Source organism: Chroicocephalus ridibundus, chromosome 8, assembly GCF_963924245.1.
Source record: "Chroicocephalus ridibundus chromosome 8, bChrRid1.1, whole genome shotgun sequence".
Lineage (NCBI taxonomy): Eukaryota > Metazoa > Chordata > Aves > Charadriiformes > Laridae > Chroicocephalus > Chroicocephalus ridibundus.
The window spans coordinates 19,966,921-19,991,102 of NC_086291.1; the positions used below are offsets into that span (position 1 = coordinate 19,966,921).

At 42.6% G+C, this 24,182-nt stretch overlaps 1 protein-coding gene across 4 annotated transcripts in view; it reads left to right on the top strand.

The window, feature by feature from the left end:
• The first annotated feature begins 1,080 nt into the window (after positions 1-1,080).
• SLC44A3 (solute carrier family 44 member 3) overlaps positions 1,081-24,182 on the top strand; it is a 41,147-nt gene continuing 18,045 nt past the window's right edge. For 2 of the 4 annotated variants that reach the window (XR_010072275.1, XM_063344193.1), the window contains exons 1-10: positions 1,362-1,523; positions 1,742-1,849; positions 4,336-4,478; positions 5,076-5,212; positions 6,617-6,710; positions 8,592-8,761; positions 9,322-9,411; positions 10,084-10,208; positions 11,765-11,951; positions 20,089-20,254. Coding sequence is in view for 3 of the 4 variants with exons in the window: in XM_063344193.1 (XP_063200263.1) it covers positions 1,497-1,523; positions 1,742-1,849; positions 4,336-4,478; positions 5,076-5,212; positions 6,617-6,710; positions 8,592-8,761; positions 9,322-9,411; positions 10,084-10,208; positions 11,765-11,951; positions 20,089-20,254 (1,247 nt within the window). In the remaining variant the exon portion in view is untranslated. Of the gene's footprint in view, positions 1,152-1,361; positions 1,524-1,741; positions 1,850-2,331; positions 2,501-4,335; positions 4,479-5,075; positions 5,213-6,616; positions 6,711-8,591; positions 8,762-9,321; positions 9,412-10,083; positions 10,209-11,764; positions 11,952-20,088; positions 20,255-24,182 lie in introns of those variants that run through there. The other 2 variants (XM_063344192.1, XM_063344191.1) reach the window with 2 other exon arrangements.

Genomic DNA, 24,182 nt, shown 5'->3' on the forward strand with positions numbered 1-24,182 from the left:
ATAAAGGCAAGAACTGTGAGTTGGCTGGAAACTAAATTCTTTAATACATCCTTTGTAAGACACAGAGTTTTTAGAAATCTTTCCTATCCTGTCTTCTCAGAACCCCTTCTTGCGGGGGGGTCGGTAAGTTTAAATCAGTGTTGTACAGAGCTCTGTTAAATCCGTTAAAAAGTAAATTTCAGAAACATGGCAATAGTTAACTTCTTTTGAAAAATGTGGTTATTTCCAGGTAGCTTAGAAGGACTATGATGTGCTCTGGGGCAGAGATTCATTCTTTTCTTTTTAAATTCCGGTTTCTGATATTACCAATTTACTTACACGTATGCTAGTTTGTGACCAAAGTTGCACTCTGCATTTTCACTTGAGAACTGGAATAAGTTCTTTTTTCTAAGCTAAACCAGCCTAGTGCTCTGTCTCCTGTATAAGATGGACCAATTCTTAAACAGCTTTCCAAAACGGCTTCAATTTAATTCCATTTTATTGCAGTTGAAGATGTTGTATTACTTCTTCAAGAGTTTCCCATTGACTGTCAGGAAGGGAATAAAAACATCCTTTTATTATCTTTTCAATTTGTAGTATTAATTTCCTCTAGATAATTGAGCTGAACTTAGGGAACATACACATAAAAAGGCAACAGGGACAGCACTGAGAAAACAGGTTATTAAAAGCGGCTAATGATTTCTGCATGGTTGTTCAGCCTGGAGAAGAGAAGGCTCCCGGGAAACCTCATTGCGGCCTTCCAGTACTTAAAGGTGCCTACAGGGAAGATGGGGAGGGACTCTTTATCAGGGAGTGGAGCAATAGGATGAGTAGTAAGGATTTTAAACTGAAGGAGAGCAGATTTGGATTAGATATCAGGAAGAAATTGTTCACTATGAGGGTGGTGAGACCCTGGAACAGGTTGCCCAGAGAAGCTGTGGATGCCCCGTCCCTGGAAGTGTTCAAGGCCAGGCTGGATGGGGCTTTGAGCAGCCTGGTCTAGTGGTTGGTGTCCCTGCCCAGGGCAGGGGGGTGGGACCTAGATGGTCTTTAAGGTCCCTTCCGACCCGAACCATTCTGTGATTCTCTGGTTCACTGGTCATTCAGGTCACTGCTCTAATTCCGTGTGGCTACTCCGGAGCACACTCAATATATCTGGGCACCCATGAGAGGTAATTACGGTCCGACATAAGACGCCAGCGTCGCGGCAGTCCCCGAGCGCTTCTCGCCCCGGCCAACGCCACCCGTCCAACTACCCAGGGAAATTAATTGCGGGAACGTAGGGCTGCCAGGCTCCGCCCGCCCTGCCGCCCCCGGCCCGCCGCCGTTTCGGGGGGAGAAATGCCGTTTTCCCCCTCAAAGGCGGCTGCCCGGCGGCTGCGCGGGGAGCGGCGGGGACGGGGCTGGCAGTGCCCGGCGGCAGCGGCAGGAGGAGCTGCCACCGCCCGCCCCCCGCCCAGCCCGGCACCGCCCGCCGCCCCCCCGCAGCCCGGGGGCCCGGCGCGCCCCGGGGGAGCATGGAGCGGCGCGGGGGGCGGCAGCAGGTGGGCGGCGGGGCTGGGCCGGTGCGGTGCGGTGCGGTGGGAGCGCAGCGCGCCGCGGAGGTGCCGCGCAGCCGTTTGCGGGCAGAGAGAGCGCGGGTGCGTGGCGTTGTACGGGCAAGGTTGTGCGCTTTCAGAAACCGCAGTCGTTCGAAAGTGGATTTGAATTTCACAGGAAGTTTGTTGTTTTCTTCTCCCTTTTCTTTCTTTGTTCCGTTGAGGATTCCGGAGGTAGCGTTTCCGAACGGAGGGAATGGAGACCGGTGGTTGACAGGAAGTGCACGGACACGCCCTGGTTGCTCCTCTTCTTTCTTTTCTGGGCTGGTTTGGTAAGCATGCTTTTTCTTTTTCTTTTTTTTTTTTTTTTTTTTTTTCTGAAAGAAAAGTCAGATCCAAAGTTAGTGGGGCTCTGCACAGCGGTACGCTAAATCTGAACCGCAGTTATCACAAGCACAGGGTTGCACTGGGACAGAAGTGACCTTTGCAGCGGTGCCCTGCTTTATTGCAGCCTTCCACAGGCGTTGAAGTCCTGACCATATGCTTTAGAGGCCCTGCGTGCCCGGCGCTGGCTCATTTAGAATTGGCTTTTTTTGTCAATTAGTCCAGGCTCTGACTGAGCTCTTATTTCCACTTTTTCATTGTAGTCTTGTTATCTTGCAACGTCTGTCTCAAGTTAGATCAAGCCACTGTCTGTCCTGTGTTTAGAACAGCATGCAACAGGCTTTGTCTTTCTTAAGTATGAATGTCTTTTTCATGATCTGAGGCTACTCACGATTCTCGTGAATACACTATTAATCTGTTTTCAATTCAGTTCCTAATAACTCTTTTAATGGAAGCTAATGCGGAGGAATACATCTGCGTTTTGAACACCACAGAAGCTGAAGCTGACCTTTCTGAACAGGATAGCCTCTTTTACATGCTGTCTTATGCTTAGCGCTTCGATCAGTGGAGGGAATGCAAAAAATGAAACCTATAAAATGGTGAGGATTTAGGATTTTTGTTTGTTTTCTGTCACTGTTTTTTTTGCTCAGTTTCTGTGAAATAGCTTATTGCACACATGTATTTGGTTTTTTTTTTGATCTTATTTTTAGAAGATGAAAAAATTTTTGGTGACACTGATTTGTTCACATAGTGAAAAAAGTTGAAACTGCGTTAGTAAACTCAGTGGAAACGCGTTATCGCTGGCATTTATAGACACACCCCTTCAGCAATCATACAGCCATCTATTACTTAACAATAGTTATGGCTTTTATCCATCATTCTGCACTTAAAAAAATTAATTCACATGTACTGATGGCAATGGACCTGAAACATCCATCTTTAGAAGGAATACCAGGATTTTTCCGAAAGCGTATTTCAAGTCAAATTAGAATGCCTGCTCATTTCTCCTTTTTCCTCTGGGAACAATTTAATTATTAACAAATATCTGCTATGTAAATAATCTGGATCTGGAAATATTTTGTTATCGTAACAAATTGTCACAAGTAGTATGTCAACTTTAATTGTGGAGTCTCTACAAAGATCTCCATATTGAGACAGCATTAACATGCAGTCGTAATTTTAAAAAAAATATTATTTAACTATTTACACTGCAAACATGTAAGTGAAAATGAGGCTACATTGGGGACTAAGGAAGCACGTACTTAAATGTTGTTTATGAGACTCAGTTTTTGCCCAGATTTTAGTCACAAGTGTTAAATGTAGAATAACAAATGAAGGCTCTAAGTCCTTTAAGAAAGCAGTTGTGCTGGATCTGATATGTGCAGTCTGTCTCCAGCACAGCTGATCTCCAGCAAAGTCATAGTGGCTAATGTGGGACTGAGGAGACGTGCTGCTGCCAGCAGTTGGCATGTAGCCACAGACCGTGGTGGATTGTCCTTGTTGTGTATAAAATGTGGTTTACACCCCATGGGACAGAGGAGACGACTGAATCACCGAGTTCTTCAATAGCTGGAGTGCTGTAAATAAGCCTTTGGATAAAGTCGTACCTAGGACTTCATGAACTTCCCAGAAGAATTACTGCTGCTTGGCATGTGGAAAAGTTCTTTTCAAGGGGCATTTTGGCCCTCATGGGGTACAGGAGCAGGGTTTAAGTTGTATTCCTAGGCAAGGTGTCTTATACTGACTGAGGGTTGCTGCTACTTGGCCAACAGAGATGCTTAGCTGCCTCTGGAGTTTACAGGGAGCTGATCTGCTGGGGCTTTGATCCGGCAGCAGAGCATCTAAAGAGCAGGACAGTGTCACCGAGTCCACAGTGTGGCGCTCTCCAGGTTTTTCACATGTGTTAAAGAACGCATCTTCCTGAAATTTCAGGTAACCTGCATTTTAATTATGCTTCATGTGCTTAAAATATACCTCTGATTAAATTCAGTAGCAGCTGCAAGGGCTCAGCATTTCAGCCAGTAGATTGCCCAGGTGTGTCTTGGAGGGCACCCTGGAAAAACGAGAAGCAGTAGGCATGTGAAAAACTACCGTTTGAGTGACCTTGCCTAGTGCCACACATGAACTTGGGTACAGGCAGTGGTGAGCACCTTACTGCTGCTTTCCTATCGTTTTAGTCGAGACCCCTGTCTTTCTTCACCTGTGATACTCTGCTTAATTTATATACTTTCAGCAACAGATGAAGGAAAGCTCGGAGGAGGCAATAGGGCTAAACTTGTCTGTATGACTTGCTCTGGCGTTGTGCAGAGGGGGGAATTTTAGATTTAACTGTTTGCATCCACAAGGAAAAACTGCATGGATCGAAAGGCGTATTTATTGAATGGGAAGGAAAATCTATTGTAGCATGATTTCACATTAAAAAATATTTTAACAGATGTTTATAACTGGCTATGCTGTGATGGCCGGTGCCACAGAAAGGCTTGTGCTTGGATATGACAGCTTCGGGAACATCTGTGGTAGGAAGAACACTCCTGTAAAAGGGGCACCCCTTTCTGGACAGGACATGACTAATAAAAAGTAAGTACGTCAGATGAAGTCTAAGTAAATCAAATGTTTGAGAACTTAATAGGATACACATCTTCTAGTTGTGGATCGTATACATGTGTGTATATATACGTGCTTATGTTGAAAGGCAAAAAATAGGTGTAAGAATGGTGCAAAACGCTGAGTGAAACTAAAAAGTTAAGATGATAGAATTTGAAAATGGGCTACATTGTTACGCTTTATGCTGCTGCCTTCTAAAATAAGATCTTAAATAGGACTTTGGCCAAACCAGGATTCATTCTATACGGCAAACCTTTGTACTTAAGGAAATTGCATGTTGAAGTTCCCAGTCATTCCATCAACTCCCATGAACTAGTCCTTATAGAATGGCACCCGTCTTGGCAGCTTCTGATCCCATTTAAGAACGTAAAATGAAGTGTAAAAATGTAGCATATTCTCAAATTTCTTCTTAACTTCTGACTTCAAACTCCCTTTTTTTTCCATTATATGTGGAAAAAGAGTTTCGTTTGCTTTGTAGAGCTTTAAAAAGATGGAAAGAAGGCTCAGAATTTAAACCTATAAAAACCAGAAATCTTGTTTTTTGAAAAGAGGATCTTTTTTTCTTTCTAGGTATGTGTTCTTTCTGAATTCATGCAGCCTGGAAATGCAAAGCCTCAAAATCAGTTCAGTTTCCTTGTGCGTGTCTAGTTGTCCACAAGAGCAACTCAACTCTTTGGAAGACCTCCAGAGTTTTGCAAGGAATAATGGTGTGCAACAGGGAATATAAATATCTTAGTGTATCCGTAGAACAGCTGAGCAACTTGCACTTTGTTATTCTTATGTTTGCTACGCTAGGGAGTCGTTTCTTACCATTAATTTCCTGAGCAGGCCATGGCAACAGAAAATAAAATGTCTTATTTCTGCTTTAGTTCAAAGCTGTAGTTTCTACAAATGTTACAGCTCTCGTATGCAAATTCAGAAGTTGTTGATTAACTCCTGCACAATGCTGAGATTATCCAGTGGAAAACTTGCTGCTGAGGGTGAAGCAGTGTAGTTTGGTGGGGGTGCCAGTAGGTGAACAGAGCTCACGTGCTATTTGAGAAACCTGTCCAACTGGTTCTTTTAAATTTAATTAAAACTGGGGTGGAATTACTAATTCCAGAGACACACTAGTGTTTTTATCCCTTTAGACATCAGATCCCAAAGTTTGCTTTTCAACCTATCAATGTTTTTGTTTTATTCTGGTGTTCAAGATGGAGATGGTGTCAGCAGTAGCTGTTGTGCAAAAGAGGCAGCTCCAGTTCATTCCTGTCCAACACGTAAATAAAATAACCTGTAGCCTAACCCTGATTCCATAGCGTGTGCATAAACTGCAGACCATATGAATATTAGTGGCTAATTTTATTGGAGGTCAAATTCCATTTTTTTTGTTGTTGTTTTGTTTGGCAAGGATTGCTATTAAAATTGACAACAGTTGTTTTAGCTTCATTTTGGGGTATTTTACCATCATTTGGCATGTAGAGAAAGCTGTAAACACCTGTGGTACCATATGGGTATTTTCAGTGTAACTGAACATAATTGCATGAAATTCCATCTACACGCTACAACTGGTTGCATGTTTATCTCGAGGGAGAGGGCAGTGTTGCATTTTGGATGGCTTGAATGTGTCCAGCCTTTCTTTCCCAGAAGCATTATAAAATGGAGCAGGGTATTATTAGCAGAGTATTATTAGCAGGTAGTATTTAGCCTAGAGCCCAGAAAATGTTATGTTTCTGGATAAATACATAGCCTGTTCTAAATCATGAGGGGCCTGGTTCTATTGTAGCTTCTGTCATTTTAGACTTTTCTATTAGCTTAGTTTAGAGCTGAAGTATCACACCGTGGAGCAAAAAGTGTGCCTGCCCTCCAGGAAGATCAGTAAATGATGATTATAGATATGTCTAGAAGGCAATTCTAGATTCCACAGAGGTTGCTTTAGATTTACCCAATTAACTCATTTGTTATTTACATTCCCACTGGAATGTCAGGGATGAATATGGCCTGCTAAGGGATCAAAGCAGAAGTGTAAACAAAACTTAGTTGATAACGTGTTTTTCTCCAAAACTTTAGCAAATATTAAGTTACCTTTTTCTTCTTTTCTTTTTTTTTTTTCCCCTTTTTTTCCTTCTTAGGTTCTTGTCTTTGTGTTTACAACCTGAACGTTTCTAGTTACACCCTAAATCCAAAGGCAGCTGAGCTGTGTCCCGCACTGCCGGTTCCACCAAGGTAAGAGTTACGGGGTTCTTTACAACACCCTTGAGTCCAAACAGCTTCTTTGAGGATTGTTACTTCCTCACGCGTTGTATTTGACTTGGTACTTTACAGTCAGAATGGTTTTGCTCTGTTTATTTATTTTTGTGTGTGTATCCTTCTGCGGATAGCTGTGTCCTGTCCCACAGAATGAGCAAGGACTGCATTCCCTCCATTCCTCTACCCTTTAGCGGTTTTTTTCCTCTCCAAATCTGGGGAAAAGCACTCCATATGAGGAGCAATTGAACTCCTGCACAGACTTTTGCTCTCTCCCTCAATGCCAAGGGAGAGGAGCTGTGGTCTCCGGCCTTGCTTATTATCCTGAACCCAGAAGTTTCCATCAGAATCATTATTTTAGCCAGCTGGCTTGAAGCACGGGTCTGTGGATAGCACTGTCTTTAATGTTTGGCATTGTGAGTCAAAATGCTTAAACCCATGATTTTAAATTCCACTGTGTCATGAAAATACAGCAAAGAACTGGAATCTCCATGTTTGCAGAGCTAAGTCAGCTGCTCTGAACAAGAGAAAAGGAGGAAAACAGCAAACAGAAGAGAGCAGAAGACACATAAAAATGTTACATGCAGTGGATCAAAGGAGAGCATGTAAATTGATGAAAAAATATGGCATATTTTACTTATTTCTTTTTAGGCTCTTTTCTCTTTGGCAAGGAACTCAGCAAAGTTATTTGTCTTGCACAGTAATATTTCATAGTAGAAGAAAAGCTAGTCAGAGAAGTTTTTAACTATTGATGAACAGACCTCTCCTTTTTGGGTATGACTTTGACTGTTGTAGTGCAGCACTGCTGAACTGGGACAATAAATATATTTGAGAAATTTGTCTGGGATTTTAGAATGTTTAAATATCATAAAAGCAGTGCAAGGTGTTTGTGGTCTAGAATTATCTGCAACAATGTAGTTTACAGCTAGATTAGCACCAGTTTAGGTTTTACATGGGATCAAAGGAGGTGAAGAGTATTGTGTCCAGTTTTGGGCACCTCAATGTGAGAGAGATATCGAGGTGCTGGAGCGAGTGCAGAGGAGGGCAACGAAGCTGGTGAAGGGCCTGCAGAATAAATCTTATGAGGAGCGACTGAAGGAGCTGGGACTGTTTAGTTTGAGGAAGAGGAGGCTGAGGGGAGACCTCATCACTCTTGAAAGGACACTGTAGAGAGGTTGGTGCTGGTCTCTTCTCACAGGTAATTAGCAATAGAACAAGAGGGAATGGGTTCAAGCTGCAGCAGGGTAGGTTTAGACTGGACATTAGGAAAAAATTCTTCACAGAAAGAGTGGTCAGACACTGCCCAGGGAGATGGTGGAGTCATCATCCCTGAATGTGTTTAAGAGTCGTTTAGATATGGTGTAAGGGAGAACTTTGTAGAGTGGGGTTGATGGTTGGACTCGATGATGCCAAGGGTCTTTTCCAACCTAAATGATTCTGATTCTATGAAGCCAGACTGGAATGGGAATAGGAGCTGCGTGCTGATGGTGATTGAGAGAGCAGTTCATTTTTTTTCTCCCAGGTTGATCTCGAATGGATATTCTGGCACAGTGATACAGGCATGAATCTGTTGGGTGTTTATTTTGCAGATGAAACATAAAACTACCATTTGCAATGGACCGTTCCCATGCCCAGTGCCCTCCTGCGTCAGACCCCACATGCGAGGTCCCCTCCTGGGCAGGGAGGATTCCTGCCAGGTCACAGACCAGACTGTCCAGCTGGGGCTGCAGAACTATCTTGAGGATGCCAGTAGGGAACCGCAGAGGGCGTGAAAGAGAATGGCGGAGTGGATCTCTCTGGAGTTGAAACTGTTTGTCTAGTAATTAATATTTTTAACCATCTTTGTTTTTAACCTTCCAGTAAATCTTTTCCGTTGTTTAACCGATGTGTCCCACAAAATCCTGAGTGCTATTCCAAATATGCATCTGTCTTAATAAGTATGGTGAATGAAATGGATGTCTTTCACCGAATTCTGAGTGGAATATTGGCAGGAAGAGATACTGTGATAGGAATGAGTTTCCTTGCACTAGGTAAGGCTATAAATGAAAAGTAAATAATGATATTCAGATAAAATGTGAGGTTTCAAATGTTTCTGTTAACTTTATATTTTTAATTTAAAAGTGATCTTTTTCATATATTCTGGGCAGAGTTGTTTTTAAGAAAGGGACCGTGTTTTATCAGGAGGCATTTAATAGACTGATGAGATACAGCTATATGAAATTGCAGATTCTGTGTTTCTTAATATGATTGTGTGCCTTGTTTCAAGGGACTGTAAGAAATTGTTGATTAATAAAAAAAAAAGGCATCAGCGTGAACATTTAAATCTTATACATAATATTATTGAAAAGCTAATAATTCCCAAGGTGAAATATTTCAGTTACAAGCTCATTATTAGTAAGTTAAAGGTAACTGTGTGTTTTAAATGTCAAAAAGTTTGCCAGAATTACCAAATGCTGTTGCTTTTGAGACCACTGTTTAAAAATTTAAAGCTCAAATCCTGTAAGAACCTTAAATTTATCTTAAAAGTAAATACAAGTTAAGTTAAATGGGTTGTAACACTCATAATAAACTTATTTTGTATATTTTTCAGCCTTCTCCTTTATGCTGGTTTTAGCCTTCAGATTCATTCGGACCCTTCTGGTCCATACTTTGGTTGCACTGGTTGTGTTCGGGCTGTTGTGTAAGTATATTTACCTTTTAGCGTACGCTTAGTGAAATGGAGCATCTCACTGAACTGACGGAGAGGCAGCTGAGCAAACAGCTGTCCTCCTTTCCATGGCCGTCCTCGGTAACCTTAAGCTTACCACAGCCATTTCCAAGCCGAGCCCTTCTTGCCGTTAGGTGCCAAGGGCTGGCTGTGCCGTTCCAGATGCTGAGTGTTGGGATGATGATGATTTTTATTTTTGTATAGATGCTTGGAAACAAGAGTTCTTTTGGCAGACGAATGCAGTTAGGAAAATGCTACTGTTTTGAAGAAAGTTTAGTGAAGTTTTACACTGCCTACTTTAGAAAGGGAGAACAATAGGAATGTGCCCAGCTGAAGCTTGTCATTCCATAGAAGTTAACTTTGTGTCTCCTTGGTGAAATTACCTGCCTGAGCTTTAGCATAACTGCAAGAAAACCAAACGTTCTGCTGCGGTTTTACCTCAGGCTAACAGACCACGCCGTGAATTTTTCCCGGTGATCGTTGATGCCGGGCCCCTCTTGCTAGGCGACAGTATTCCTGAGCGGAGGCCGGGCTGGGCGGCGGGCGAGCGGCTGGGGAGGCAGCCGGGCAGACACCAGCAGCAGCAGCAGTGGGGCTGCAGCCCGGGCAGCGCCGCCCGCCTTCACGCTGCTCTTCTTTGCTCAGTTGTCTCAGGTGTTCTCTGGTGGCTCTATTATGACTACAGGAATGATCCCAGCACTGAACTGGAAACAGAAAAGGAAAATGTAAAATTTTTACTTGGATATGCTGTCTTCTCGACAATAGTTACCGTAAGTAGCGCTTTACCCTCAGCAACGGCACAGGCTGTAACTTGAAAACTTGAGCTACAGTGGTTCTGCAACAGGAAAAGTAACTCCTCATTCCTTTCAAATTTGAAAATGAGAATCAATTTCAAGATCTGCTTACGCTCATTTACATAGTTTTATATCTTCTGTGAAATTTGTCAGCAAAGGGCTCTGCCACGCTTCAGCCCTGTACAAACGGTGCTGGCATTGGTGCTGTAGAAATGCAAGAGCTGTGCTCCATCCCCATTCTTTTCCGCATCAGCTAACCAGAGAATCCTGTAGAATGAACAGAGGGGCACTGGCTCGCTATGAACGTGAGATCTGTGGATTCAGCCTGCTCTGTCAGTAGGAGAAAGGGGTGGCAGCTCTACAACGAAAGGGGCAGTGAAGCACAGGCAACAGTGTCTAGACCTCGAGTTATGGGGTTAAATTCTGCTTTTTTCTCATCAACGTTGTTTCCCAACAGAAAATCTGAGTGTGGCTTGCAACTTTTAAAGTGATTTTTTCACTGTGATGTTGCAATGTTAAAGGAGTCATTGCTCAATATGAGTGTGCAGACAATTTGTACTTCATGGCACATTTGTCAAAGTGATTGTTCTGTTTTCTTACAGCAGAGCAGGATCTGCAGACTGGAATTCACCAGATGTGAACAGTCTGACAGTTTACAGTGACAAATATAAATGTGTCATGGATCAGATTTTTTTTTTATATCCTCTGTAAGTTACAGCCTTTTTACTTCTGTTGATACTAAAGGGGTAAGAAAAGGTTCCTTTGTATGCACGTGTGTTCCAGTACAGCTGACGGTCGCTTGCAGAACATCCACTGCTGCAGGTCACGTTTCTCTTCAGAGCTGGCAGCTTCTTTCTAGAGCAGGCAAGAAAACTACTGAAGCGCTGCCACTGGTTGCATTTATTATTTTATAGATTCCGACTTCTCTTTTAATTGCTGCTCATAGTTCCTTGTCATATACAAAGAACTGGGGACACTGTGGGGATTTTGGCTCAGGTTTTGTTGCTGTTGTTTTTTTTTTACTTTGAGAAAAAATATTTATTTAAATGAGGATTCATTTTATGTCTGCTTTGCTTTCATACATACACAGTTCTCCAATTAGTTTGGTTGTGCTGCTGTGCTTTCTGCAGCAGAGGAGCGGTCCTCCTGCCGTTGTGAGCAGTGCCAAGCTGGCCTGAGTAGGAAGAAAGTTTAAATGTTCATGACATACAGGGTATATGAAAGCAATGTGTAACATATAAAGTACATTTGTGTTTGCTGTAAGGCAAAGCAGACTGTTTCCATTGAGTGAGTGAGAGTTTTATGAATTCTCTTGTGTTTTAAAGAAACAGCAGTAATGATTTCAGAAAATCAGATTTTAATCCACAGGCTCTTTGACAATATAGGCTATGTCTCAGAAAGCTTTTCCAGCGTGCAATAAGTTTGTGTAAAATGCCTTATTGTCGTGTCTTTGTGAAATCTGTGCCATATTTGACAACTCTGATACTTTTCATAAGGAAAAAAACCCCAACTCTTTTTATTTCCTGTAACAGGTTGTTCTGCTTTCCCTTATGTTTGTACTAAGAAGGAGGCTTCAGTTCACTGTACAGCTCTTTCGGATTGTTGGTAAAATCATTGGCAGAATTCCTTTCCTCCTGTTCCAACCACTCTGGACCTTTCTGATTCTCATTGTGTTCTGGCTGTTTTGGGTTGCTGTACTACTTAGTTTAGGAACTGCAGGTAAGTATATGCTTTCCATGTTTTTGGATGAATGCTGTTTGTTTCCGAAGTTCACTTCTTAAATATGGGACCTCCTGGTGTTAGTGTACAAAATGTGGGCTAGCATTGTTCCAGAGCTGTGTTAACTCTTTCCTTTTTTTTATTTTTGTTACTCTTTCTTTCTCTTTTTTTTCCCCCTCTTGTTGAAGTCTTCGACATTGCTATGACTCACAGAACTATGGCACTACAGAAGAGAGATTTTTTGCTCCTATAGGTGGACTTTAGTTGTTTTTTCTTTCTCAATTACTTAATGTATGATTAGATTGTGGTAGATACAGTATATGTTTGATGTATTTAAATGAAAAAAGTAACAGGAGGGGGGAGACAGCTTTTAGTGCAGCAAATGAGAATGTTAATCTCCTCTGACTATAAACAATGTCCAATTGTCGTGGAGGCAGAATGTTGTTTCTGAGCAGTAGTTTGGTGACAACTGCTATCATTATTTAGACTGGTACAATGGTATTTGGATTAATACACAGGTTCTTGCAGTTGTAGGGGATGTGCTCTGTAGAAATAATCTCTATGATGGATCTGCAAGAACAGATTTTAAGTATGGCAGTGGTATTACTGGGGGATGTACCGCTATAAGATCTGTCACTGATTGAACCAGGGTGATTTGGATGCTGTCCCTTGGCCCAGCGTCATGCCGTCCAAGGAAGGGGGAGGTTGTTCTTCTGTGCAACTTCACCCAAAGCTGGGAAGCTAAACTGCATAGCTCTGTGGATAACTCCTCATGCGGACACCAGCCTTTGGACATAGGAAGCATTATGATTTGGAGGTTGGGCTTTTTCATTTTAAATTTCTGGGGCCACGGCTAGGAGTCAGTTGTTGTCTTTTGGGTTGGAGCTGATGCAGAATTGATGTGGAGAGAGGCAGTTTTTTGTCATTCCCATATTTATTCATAGGTTTTCTATTTTCTGAATCTTGGCAGTGGTTTCTGTGTGGAAAACCAAATGCAGCAGAGCTTTTCGAATGCTTCTGTGTTACCATTCTATCTTGTGTTTCCACCACCCCTTGAGATGGTGGCTGCAGTAACTCTGTACAGACTTACAGGTCCCTGCTAGGCCAGAAGAGCCTCCAGCTTTTCTGTAGCTGAGCCCATTTGGCAGAGCTGGCCATATTCACCACCTCCATGGGTCAGGTACCTCACTCCTCTTCCATCACAACTGCTTCCATCTCAGTCTCTCCCTGTTAATTCTGGCTCTGAAGACCCACTTCACTTGTAGCATGAGAGCCGTCTGTCCGAGTCCCTGCTGGCATTGCGAATCACTCACCCATTGCTTAGGCTAGAGTAGGATCTGTTTCCCTCCAGCTTTCACTGCAGAGCCATTCAGGTTTGCAAGGGTCTCTCTGTTTCTGCTGCCTTTCCCCCGGTAGCTCATGTCTGTCAGAAATGGCTGCTTGAAGCCACTTGTCTGGCTGATAAACGGCTTCTCCTGCAAAATGGTCAGACCTAGCAAGGCACAATATCCAACCTACAGTCTCTGTGGGAGTTGTTCCTGGCTCACTAAATAGACAAGCAGATTCACTTCACTTTCAGTGCCGTGGATATTCCTTCTCCACACTCCTCTGAGGTGGATTTTCCCCTTACGGAGGCAGCAGTACGTGCTAGGCACAGCTTTGTGTGTTGTTAGCTTTTCTGCAAAAATCTTCATCCCATTTGCGCACCTATCAGCCAGGCAGCAGTAATTTTCAAACTGGCCTTGTGGGGTACCTTCTCACTGGTTCAGACCAGCCCTTCAGAGGAAGGAGGATCGCCTGAGCTATCAGCTAACTGTTCCTTTCGTGCACCTGGTTGGATCAGATGCAATTTAAGATAAACATCAAATATAGTAAATCTAGTAGCAGATGAATAAAATGAATGAGAACATGCAGGTTTGCTAAATATATAATTAACAAGAACTATTAAAGGAAATATTACATCCTTGATGTTAAGCTGAGCTGGCCCATTACCCACAGGAATGTATTTGCTGGTGCTCTTAATATGCACACATAAGGATGTGAAGCTTGCCCTTGTTAGGTCTAAATTTAGAAAATGCCAGCTGAGTCTGTTGCATTCAAAAGCTTTTGGAAACACAGCAATCATTAGAAGAGCAGAAATATTTTAGCTCATATGACAGAAACAGCTTGATGATAAGTGCAGGGTCGGGAATCAGTCAGGTATTTCCTGGATGCTTTTACAGGCTTTGCAGGAAAGTAGTGACTTGTGCATTATATCTGAAAGCAAATTCCACATGTATTCACAGGGAAATAAAACCCAATGAAAACTGCCTTTGAGAGGCTTTTTAATGCTTTTTCCATGTTGTGCCATTTTCTTTCATAGGTTATATTCTGTTTCCTGCTAGACATTTCCATTCAACCTTTTTTTTATTTTAGTTTTTTTTCTGCCTGCTTGGAGAGTAGGATTCAAACAGTTTATGACCTGCTGTTACATTCGTAGTGCAGCTCACGTCTTCTGGCTCAAAGGTATTTTATTTTTTGTCTTCTCCCTAGCATAATCGGAATGCTGATGTTTCCAGCGCGTGGTACAAACAGTACAGCACAGAAGGCAGCATAACCTTGCTGCACAGATGTTAAAGTTTCTAGGACGTGCTCAGTTTTGAAAGAATTGACTTTTGGCAGATTTAGCATGAGAAGGGAAGGTCATTTCCAGGCACTTAACTGTCAATATATTGCTCCTATGAGGAATCCAATAAATCATATGTTTTGACTGAGATCTTCTGCCGGGATATTTTTAGTGGAGATGTCAATCCTTGTAAGATTTTTCTGTTAACACTTAGCGTGTTAATATTTAGAAGAGAATGTGCATTTGATAGATAAAATCCAAATCAATTCTAAGTTACAGCCTAAGCGTGAATGCAGATAGCAAAATGCCACTCTACGTATTCGATTATTTTTCTGGTTAAAACTCGATTCTATTGATTTTATCACTTGTATTTGTAATTATTCTTTTTGTTAAGCTTTCTACGTTAAATGGTGGCTGTTGTCACCCAACAGGTGTGAACAGAGTTCTTAACCAAGTCCAGGGGCTGAGGGGTTTATGTAAATAACATGTAAATGAGCTGCAGCAGCGTCAGCGCCCGCTAGGTGCCGATAAAGTAGTGGGAGAAAGTTTCTTCTGAAGCCGCTCGGTTGTTTACAGCTGCTCTGATTAGGGAGTAACTGCTCCCGAGAGGAGTTCGAAGACAACAAAGGCAGTTTTAGCCTTTTAGTGATGTGGGGAGGTAGTGAGGGACTGTTTTATCCTGCTCTCAGGATGAGGAGATTTGTCGAGGTGCCACAGGAGGTCAGAGTCAGCAAGGGGTATGATAGTAGTTTGGATTTCCAGGTCCATCCTCTGCCTCAGATTTGTTTTGTAGTTCAAAACCTGGGACAAATGAACAGTAGGCTAGATTGGGTATTGAGGGTATTCCTTTAGGTTTTATTTCCAATTTTCAACCCAAATCCAAGTACTCTGAAATGCTGCCTGTTAAGGCAGCTCAGAGTACAGGAGCTCATTGGGGGTCGTTTTGCTGTTCTAGGATGACTAGTACTTACAGCCTGTTGAAATAAATAAATGTAGTACTGTATGGTTAATAATGCATTGGTGGAACAGCTTTGTATTTTCTACTAGTTTTCTACAATCTCCCTGTAAATGGAAGACATTTCTCTTGATTTTGAGTTTTGGGGACTTTTTGCAGCAGCCGAGAGTACTTCTCTGAAGATCTCCCAAGATGTGCTCTCTTTGAGCAATTTGGTTTTCTCCGATGACAAAGTTAGTTGCGTATCCAGGATTCAGTTTGTAAAATACAGGTGAAGGTTTTCTTGGTATTGACACTTTGGCTTTTTATTCTCACAAATATATTTTCTGGGGCTATGCAGACTGTATTTTAAATGCAAATATACCAAGAAAGCTGAATAAATGAAATGTTTGCAAAGACACTAGTCTTTTTGTCTAACACAGAGAGATGGCAAGTGAAATTGGCTTGCTGCTGTGCTGCACCTGTTCTTAACATTTTCCTTGAATCTTCACTAGTTATATATAGCATTTATAGCATCTCCGCATCTTTCAGCTCTGGAGCACTTGATCCTCGCTTCAGCTGTGGTGCACCTGATCGTTATGCGACCACACAGACACCTTATTTACATCCCCTCCAAAAGTTAGTGTTACTCTGAGAAAAGATTAATTTCTTGGGAGCTATAAAAGACTAGAGCCCACACTTGGAAAAGGTACTTATGCACATGACTAACTTGAAACACATGGATAATCCTATTAAAATCAGTGGGTCTACTTATGCATTTTAAGGTAGGCACCTGCTTAAGTACCTTGGTAATTCAGAATCTGTAAGATCAGCGGAGGTGGAGTGAATTCCAGACCTAGAAAACTAGGAGAAATGCCAGACTCCATGAGACTCGAGACAGCACAAACAGTGGCACCAGTTAGAACCATTAGCTGGCTAGGAATGGAATTCAGCTGCGCTTTGGAAAAGCTGATATGTCTGAGGGTTATTGAGTTTTATTGTTTGCTAATTGGTGCGGCGTTTCACTGCAGCACTGAAGTGGCGGTGGCACAGCAAAGCATGTCGTTCAGCTTCCCAGCGTGCGGGAGCTGTGAAGTCCACACGGCGTCAATACAGTAATGGGGGATGAGAAAGCGGTGTGAGATTTTTCGTGTAATGAAGGTGCATCCTACAGGCAAGCGAGCAATAAAACTGCCACATAAAGCTGCGCAGCAGCAAAGCCAGCAATAAAAATGTATTTCCTGCAGGGTCCTTGACATTCCAATTACAGCCAGCTAGCTTAGCTGTAAATACCACTGCAAGGAAAAAAATCTAAATAAAATAACACAATAAGTTATGTTGCAGGAAGGACGGCGATTCAGTGTATGATGCCAGAACCTTTCCTCACTTAGCAGTGGGAAGGGCACATCATATTTTCATGTTAACAGGAACTGATAAACAGGCTCTCGCTATTCTCTGGTCAGTGGTTCTTTGTTTCCGATACGGAAACTGCTGAACTAGACTTCCCAGGAGTTTTCGTCCCTTACAGCAGCCTGCTGCTCCAGGCATCAGCAAAACCTTGCAGCAGCAGTTGCCGAGTAAGAGCATCGGAAAGTGTCGAAATGCAGCTAATTCACTCCTGCCTGTGCACGCTGAATGTGTCTCGTTGCATTGCGCCGACACCACTGGGCTGCGGAGTCGGACGGAGAAACTCCTCTGAATTCTGCTACAAGCACTTGTGCCCGTTTGCATTGCTGACAACACTTCTTTGAAGTGTTGGCAGCAGATCGGGGTTTGTACTGATCAGAGGTTTTCAGATTTGGTGGTTCAGCTGTCAGGACAACAGTTCTTTGCTGACTTCTTGATGTTATCACTGAGAGTGCACAGTACACCAGACAGATTTGTGATTATGTGGTTGGAGAAAAATATTCTGTTAACAAAATAAACCATGTTTCAAGGCTTTATTGAGAAAGTTTAGCTTGTATGAACAGAGAGACCACAGTGGAGTGAGGAGGAAAATGACATACACTTCTCTCAACAGGGTATCTAGCATAGCTTTAAAGTTTATCTGTGCTACTAAGACTGAAATATGAAAAATAGCATTGCATGTAATTCTGTTGACAAAATTATGCATGTACAGTAGGCCCAGAAGACAGGGAATCAGACACAGGTGTTCACATTGGTAAACAGATTTCTGGGAAGTAACAAAACCAGTTTACCGTACCTAGACAGCAACACGATCGATGGTGAACTCGCCAGTGGACGTGCCTGGTTTCTGTGCAGCAGAGCACAGCGCTCTGCACATCCGCGTCTGTGAGGCCGGCCATCGAGCCATCACGGGCGTTACTGCGGGTGGTTATTTCAGTAGGCTGGTAAAAAGCAAAGAGAATTAGTTTACCGTACATACATTTGTCAGTCTTCATGAAAAACTACAGAAGCAAAGCCTGAAATGTGCCTTTTTTTTGGGAAATGTCCAGGTGGATTGTATGGGGGAAAACGTGCTTAATTCTGCTACCAAATGGCATAATGTCTCCCCATAAAAATGGGGAGGTAGGAGGCCTTTTTGTATCTCATTGACCTGTCATTTGCACGAGTTCCCTCAGTAAGGGCTGTAGGCGATGGTTAATGATCACATTTGGCTAGTTGTGTGTGCTGCAGAAAATGGCGATCCAGGGCCTCCAAACTTGCAGGTTGCATCCAGTCTTAAAACCAGGGCGGAAGAGATCTGAGTAGTAGCTTTTTCACACCATCAAGTATCTTGCATTTCACAGGCTTAAAATACATTTGAATATAATGGAAGCAACAGTATTTCTGTGAATGACCAACCGTACAGCACTGCAAAGAGCTTGCCTGGTTAGCTCAGATTTCCCTTCGGAAAATAAAATAGCTGGCCCATATGTCTGTGTTTGCGCTTCAGCAAAGGCTGCCTTGAAGAACAAGTCTGACACACAGAACCTACACACTCCTCCTTGAGGCCAGCTGTGCTGTGTTGATGGATGCAGCTCTTGATTACAAGAGTGCTGAGAATAAGATTGATTTAGCTCTGGGAAGAATGCTTAGTTTGTAGGCTATAAATCTATTCACAGACTTACTCTTTTCTTCTTGCCTCTGAATAGCAAATAGCTCTTCTCTCAGCGTCTGAGAGGGATGAGTTTCTTGTAGTGCTAATGTTATAGGAGTAAAATAATTCAATTTATTTTATGCAGATACATATTTAAACTGTATAATAATTATGCACCGATGTAGTGATTTTTGATCCTGTCAAAGGACTTTAAAATAATTTTGCAGTGCTACTATGATCTAGATGAATATTTTTCATAATTTACAGACAAAACGGACCTTGGTTCTGAAGACTTATAAAGCTTGTCTAGACCCGATGGTATTGCTGAGAGCAAAGCTTTATTGTTTCTACTTTTAGCTACCGTTGAGTATGAACTCTGTGACTATAGAAAAATAGGACAGAAATAAGTGAAGCATTTCATAGGTAGCTTTGTATCTGTGGTAGTTTTGAACTTGAAGGTGATGTGCTGTCCCGTGGGAGACCGTGGAGTGGTAAAGCTTAAGTTACAATGCCGTTGTAGCAGTAATAGACAGTTCCATGTCTCGCTTTGTTATTTCTTTCATGGAGTTAGAATAAGAAACTGCTCACCTCCAGAGATTGTTTTATTCTGTGAACATGTTTATCTTTAAGGTTAATAGACTTAAGGTGTGGTAAACTAAAAACATAGCAGGTTATGGACCTAGAGACTTTTCACTAGGAATAAATGTCCCGATGGCGTTATCCCTTGAGTAGACTTCAGAGTCAAGTGGCGTAAATAGAATTGCGTAGGGAAAGGTCTGATTGCTAAGTTAACTGAGTTACCCCCACCTTGTGTGAAAAGCCATCTATTGAATATGGAATAAATCCTTTGTTACTAAGAGAAGCGGAGGCAATTTCTTTTTAGCTTGAATAAGTCAATTTGTCAGTGTTCCTGAATACAGTAGTAACCCTGCAGCATATCCTGCCGTACAGATGTCAGCTTTATGTGCCTGCATTTTGCACAAAGATTGCAAAGTATAGAGAACAGAAAACTATTTGCCATAGTTATAATTAGTGATAGTAGTTAAAATAATTGTTTTGTTTTGTTGCAGTGGTATGTGACGCATCTTTTATATTTTTCTGCAGTCTTTCTCTTTTGCTTCTTATAAAAAAAATCTAAAGCATTTCATAACTATGAATTTTTTTCACATTTGAATTAAGAAAATTAAGAAATACTTTTACTTCTGAAACATTTGATTACTCAAATCTTCGGTAATGTTTTCTCATAAATCTTTACTATTTTGTAGATGAACTCTTGACTTTGTTGGCAGATATGTCTCAATCCCAATTTAAACCCAAACTTTTGCTTTTTGTGAAATTTTATTTTTCAAAATTCTGTTTGAATTACAAAAGCTTGGCACTCTGTTAGAACGGACAGAACTGAGTAGCACCTGAATTATTTTTGTTAATAATTTTATTGAAGGAAAGTTAAGAAAAAGGGTACAGAAGCATTTATGTGTCCTTTTTTTTTTTTTTTTTCTTTTCTCCTCTCTCTGGTCTGGTGCGTTATAATAATACAGTGGTGTAATCCCAACTCCAGGTACTGCGCAGACTGCTTCAGGAGGACAGGTAGAATACAGAGCTCTGTCCGGAATTTCCTACATGGCATGGTATCATTTCGTTGGCCTTATCTGGACTAGTGAATTCATTCTTGCCTGTCAGCAGATGACAATTGCGGGGGCAGTGGTTACTTGTTACTTCAACAGGTGAGTGCAGAATTGCCCCCGTATAGTTGGGGGGATTTTCCAGCATTTACTTTCAATCTTTCTCCAGGCAAAATAGTCTCAGAGAGACTGCAATTTGTGTCAGTATCCTGGAGTCCAATTTAATATAAAATAATGTTGCTTGGTGCAAGATTTTGAGTAAGAATTTACAATGTGTATGATATTAACGTGACTCACCCCTACCCCTGGAGTTACCGGACCAAATTGAGCCTTGGTACAAGCCAGTAGAGCTCGGTTGACTCTGGTGAAATTGTCGTTCGTAAGGCACAGGCTGCATTTGACCCTTTTCCAGGAGACTGAATGTGCTCCAAAAGGAGATGCCATATAGAGCTCCTCGGTAATTTCATGTATTCGTGGCCAGTTCCAGCTCTTCCTAAGTGTTCATCCCTGCTCTGGGTTTCCATTTGTTCTGGCTGCATAATTGCCTTAGGCTGCTACTCTTTTTTTCATCCTGTGCAGATATTTTCAGTTGACTGTAAATGCTTTAACACCCCTGTTAAGAATTTAGAGTTGTGTAAACAAACTGTCTTGAATTGTATATTGCCTTGAAATGTAAATGTTGAGGAAGTGAGGAAAAATCTCTACTTTTCATGATTTATACTGGTTTCTAGACTTTCAATAATGCAAAATTAAATTATATTGGTTTCATGCACTGGAGCAGTGCTATCCGGTCACTGCAGGGGAAGATTTAAATCTCACAATACATCGTTGAGTTTTTTGATGATGAAGAGAGTAGTATCCTGAAAACACTTTTTCTCATAAGCATTTTCTGCGCTCTCTCACCCTCATTGCTCCGTTCCTCTGCACCCCGTGATGGGATTTTCTGATCTGTGAAAAACCCTGGCATTTTAAGGTGTTTCTTTGTTTTGTTTTAGAAGAGTATGGTGATAATCTCCATTTGTTGGAAAATTAGCCCTTGAGGAAGGTGACCTGAGAGTGAGTTGAGGAGCTGGGTGGGAGAGGGACCGGGAACCCTGGCGCACTGGCTGCAGCCACCCAGGACCGTCGGGCTCAGGTGGCTGAGAAGGGTGGCTTTGGGCTTCTCCAGGACCTAGGTAGCAGGTTTCTGTCGATGGTCTCTGGAATGGATGTTTCAGTTGCCGATAGAAAGGCTTCCTGCTGCAAGGTTTCCAAATGCTCTGCTCCCCTCTGCCCACAGAGGCAGCAGCAGGGACCCCTGCTCCAGCCAAAGCAGCAAAGCTGGGAGACCTGCTCACAGCCAGGGCCCACCAGGGTTTTCAGCAACGTTTTGCCTTCCCATCCAAAAGGCCAAGGCAGGGCAGTGTTTAACACGTGTGTCAGGAGCCTGTCTCTGCTCGGATTCTCTGTGCAGCCAACAGCCGTCCTGCTAGTAAAAGTGCAGACAAAACCTAAAGTGCTGCTTTTTCAAAGGTTGAGGTCTGTAGACAGTCTCACACTACTATTTTACATGCCATGATCGGTCTTGAAAAGGGAGGAACTTGCATTTCTTATGTCACCTCCTTTTTCCTATTGAAGCTCTAAACCCAAGTAACTCTCGTGGCTGTGGTTCGGTGGGTAACGGGCTGCTCTTTGCTTCTGAGCAAATTTGTGTTCCTCAAGCTTTAGCAATTGATTCTGCTTTAGCAGCTGAATGCTGAGGCAGTATGGGATCATTTAAATTGGCTTGCTTGAGAAAGCACAGGAAAGAAAAGCAGTTTCACTGACTTACTGCTGTTGCGTGCTGCAGTGCATTTTGGTACCATAAATCATCTGAGTCTCCAAGGCAAAGACACTGTCCATATCTTCTTCACACAGAGCAGGGAAGCACCTGTAGAAGCTGCTGTGATGACATTTACTGCCCTGTTAGGGCCTTCCGCTTCCCAGCTATTTTTTACTGCTGCAGGAACTGGCCGCAGAGCACAGGAGGTTCCTGCACCCAGTTGTATTGAGATCATTTTGTACCTCTGCTGGCGAGCCCTCCCCTTGCTTGCCAGGTGACGTGGGCTGTGTTGGAAGGGGAAAACGCAGTTTTTCTGCGGTGGTGATCACTCTCCCCGGCCGTTAGTCTGTCGGCACAGCTCTGCAGAGACGCGGGGCAGCGCAGGAATGGGGAGGGGATGCTCGGCTGCAAGAGCAGTCGCACCATCCAGGGCAAGGGTTATCTCAAGCTGTTCCAGCAATTCTGAGCTCCTCTGCTGTGTGTTTTTAATGTATTCCCTGGGGCAGCATCATAAAGGCATGTCAAGAGTTTGTTTATGATACCTCACAGGGAGGCTTTCTTCTTGGCTTGGAAGCGCTCCGGAGGAAATGGCACGGCCTTTCCCTGCGGAAATCTCCTTGCACAGCACACGCAGCGATGTGCTGCCCGGCCGGCAGCCACGGTGGAGTTGCAGATGGGGAGGGCAGGCAGTCATTTTAGCTGCATTAGCTTTACAGGTGGCATATGTTTGACCTGTAGTACTACCACTGCAGATGGATTTTTGCCTTCTTTAATCTCAGATGAAACATGAATACATGAAAGATTCCGTTTCTTTAATAAAATAAAAAGAACTTTTTTGCTCAATGATTACTTTCATGACTTGTGAAAAGGGCTCAGTCTTTTAAAAAAGCTTCTTATGTTACTATTGCTGTTTTACATCAGGGTTTATTTTCATCTTGGTGTGTCTAGGCGTTATGTGCGTATTTACCTTTCCAGTGAGATGAGGCTCTTCTCCTCTCTAGGCTTGAAGGAAGGTGGTATGGTGACTTGACCCATGTCACAGGTGTCACTGTCCTGTCCATGTTTGAGCTTGTGCAATAACTCCAGTGCATGTATGTCACTGCACAGGGTTGAAATTAAGGAAGTATATAAGCATTGGCAGGATTGGGGGTTTCCACCTGATGCTAAGGTGTTCAGGTATTCAGCACCACAACTTCCCATGGATTCAGTCAGAGGTGAAATACGTACATCTCCCAGGAAGTCAGAAATCCAGGTTTATGGATTTGCACCAAAGTCATTGAGAGATGAACTAGGACCAAATTTTTAAAAGATTCCTCTTCCCTTTTCAAGTACATCTGCAATATGTATGAGCATCCGTTGCCCTTTGTACATACATGACCTGAGGCATGTCAAAGAGCCACCAGCGTGTATGTAGTTGGATCTGGCCCTTGTGGTTTTGAGAGCAGACAAAAGGGCGGTTGGAAGTAGCCTGTGTGTTCTCTGTTAGTCTGATAATGTCTCTTTTATTACAAATCTTGTCATTTATTGTATGTGTTTAAAAACTTAGATTCATATTTACTTGAGGAATATACGATTCATTCCTTAACACTTCTAAAGTATTTTACACTAAATCTCATCTTAGGCAGTCATTGAAACAGATGAGGCAGCACTGAAAAAAACTATAGGCACAGTTCTGAAGAGACGGACAGGCTTTTAAGGAAATGCTGCTTTTCCCTCCCCCCCCCTTCAAACATCCATGTCTTTTGGGTGTGTCAATTACTTTTTTTTTTTCTTCACACAAAAAATGGTTTTAAAATGAAAGCTGAGATGCATGTGTGATCGTTTGATTTGAGGAGCTCAGTGTTAAGAAAGATTTTGAGTGTCACAGAGCTCATAAGAAAATAAAGACAATTGGCAGCACTGAAGAAAGGGAATTATTAAAAGATGATGTGGTATTGAGTATAGGTTCACAGGCTGGAATAATAGTGTTCTGTGTAAATCAGACAATCCCATGGTAACATAAAATAGGAATACCAAAGAGGAAGAGCAAGCTGGGACCCCACTCAGTCTTGTAACCAGTTCCGTCGGGCAGATTCCTGTTCTTCGCTGACACTCGTGTGCCCGCGGTGCAGTCTACACGCACGGAATTCAGTGCCCGGCAGGAACTGCCTGCACAGCCTCACGCGTGTGGCGGACTGTGTGCTTCTGCTAAACTCACTTCAGGATTGCAGCCATATAATGTACAAAGCT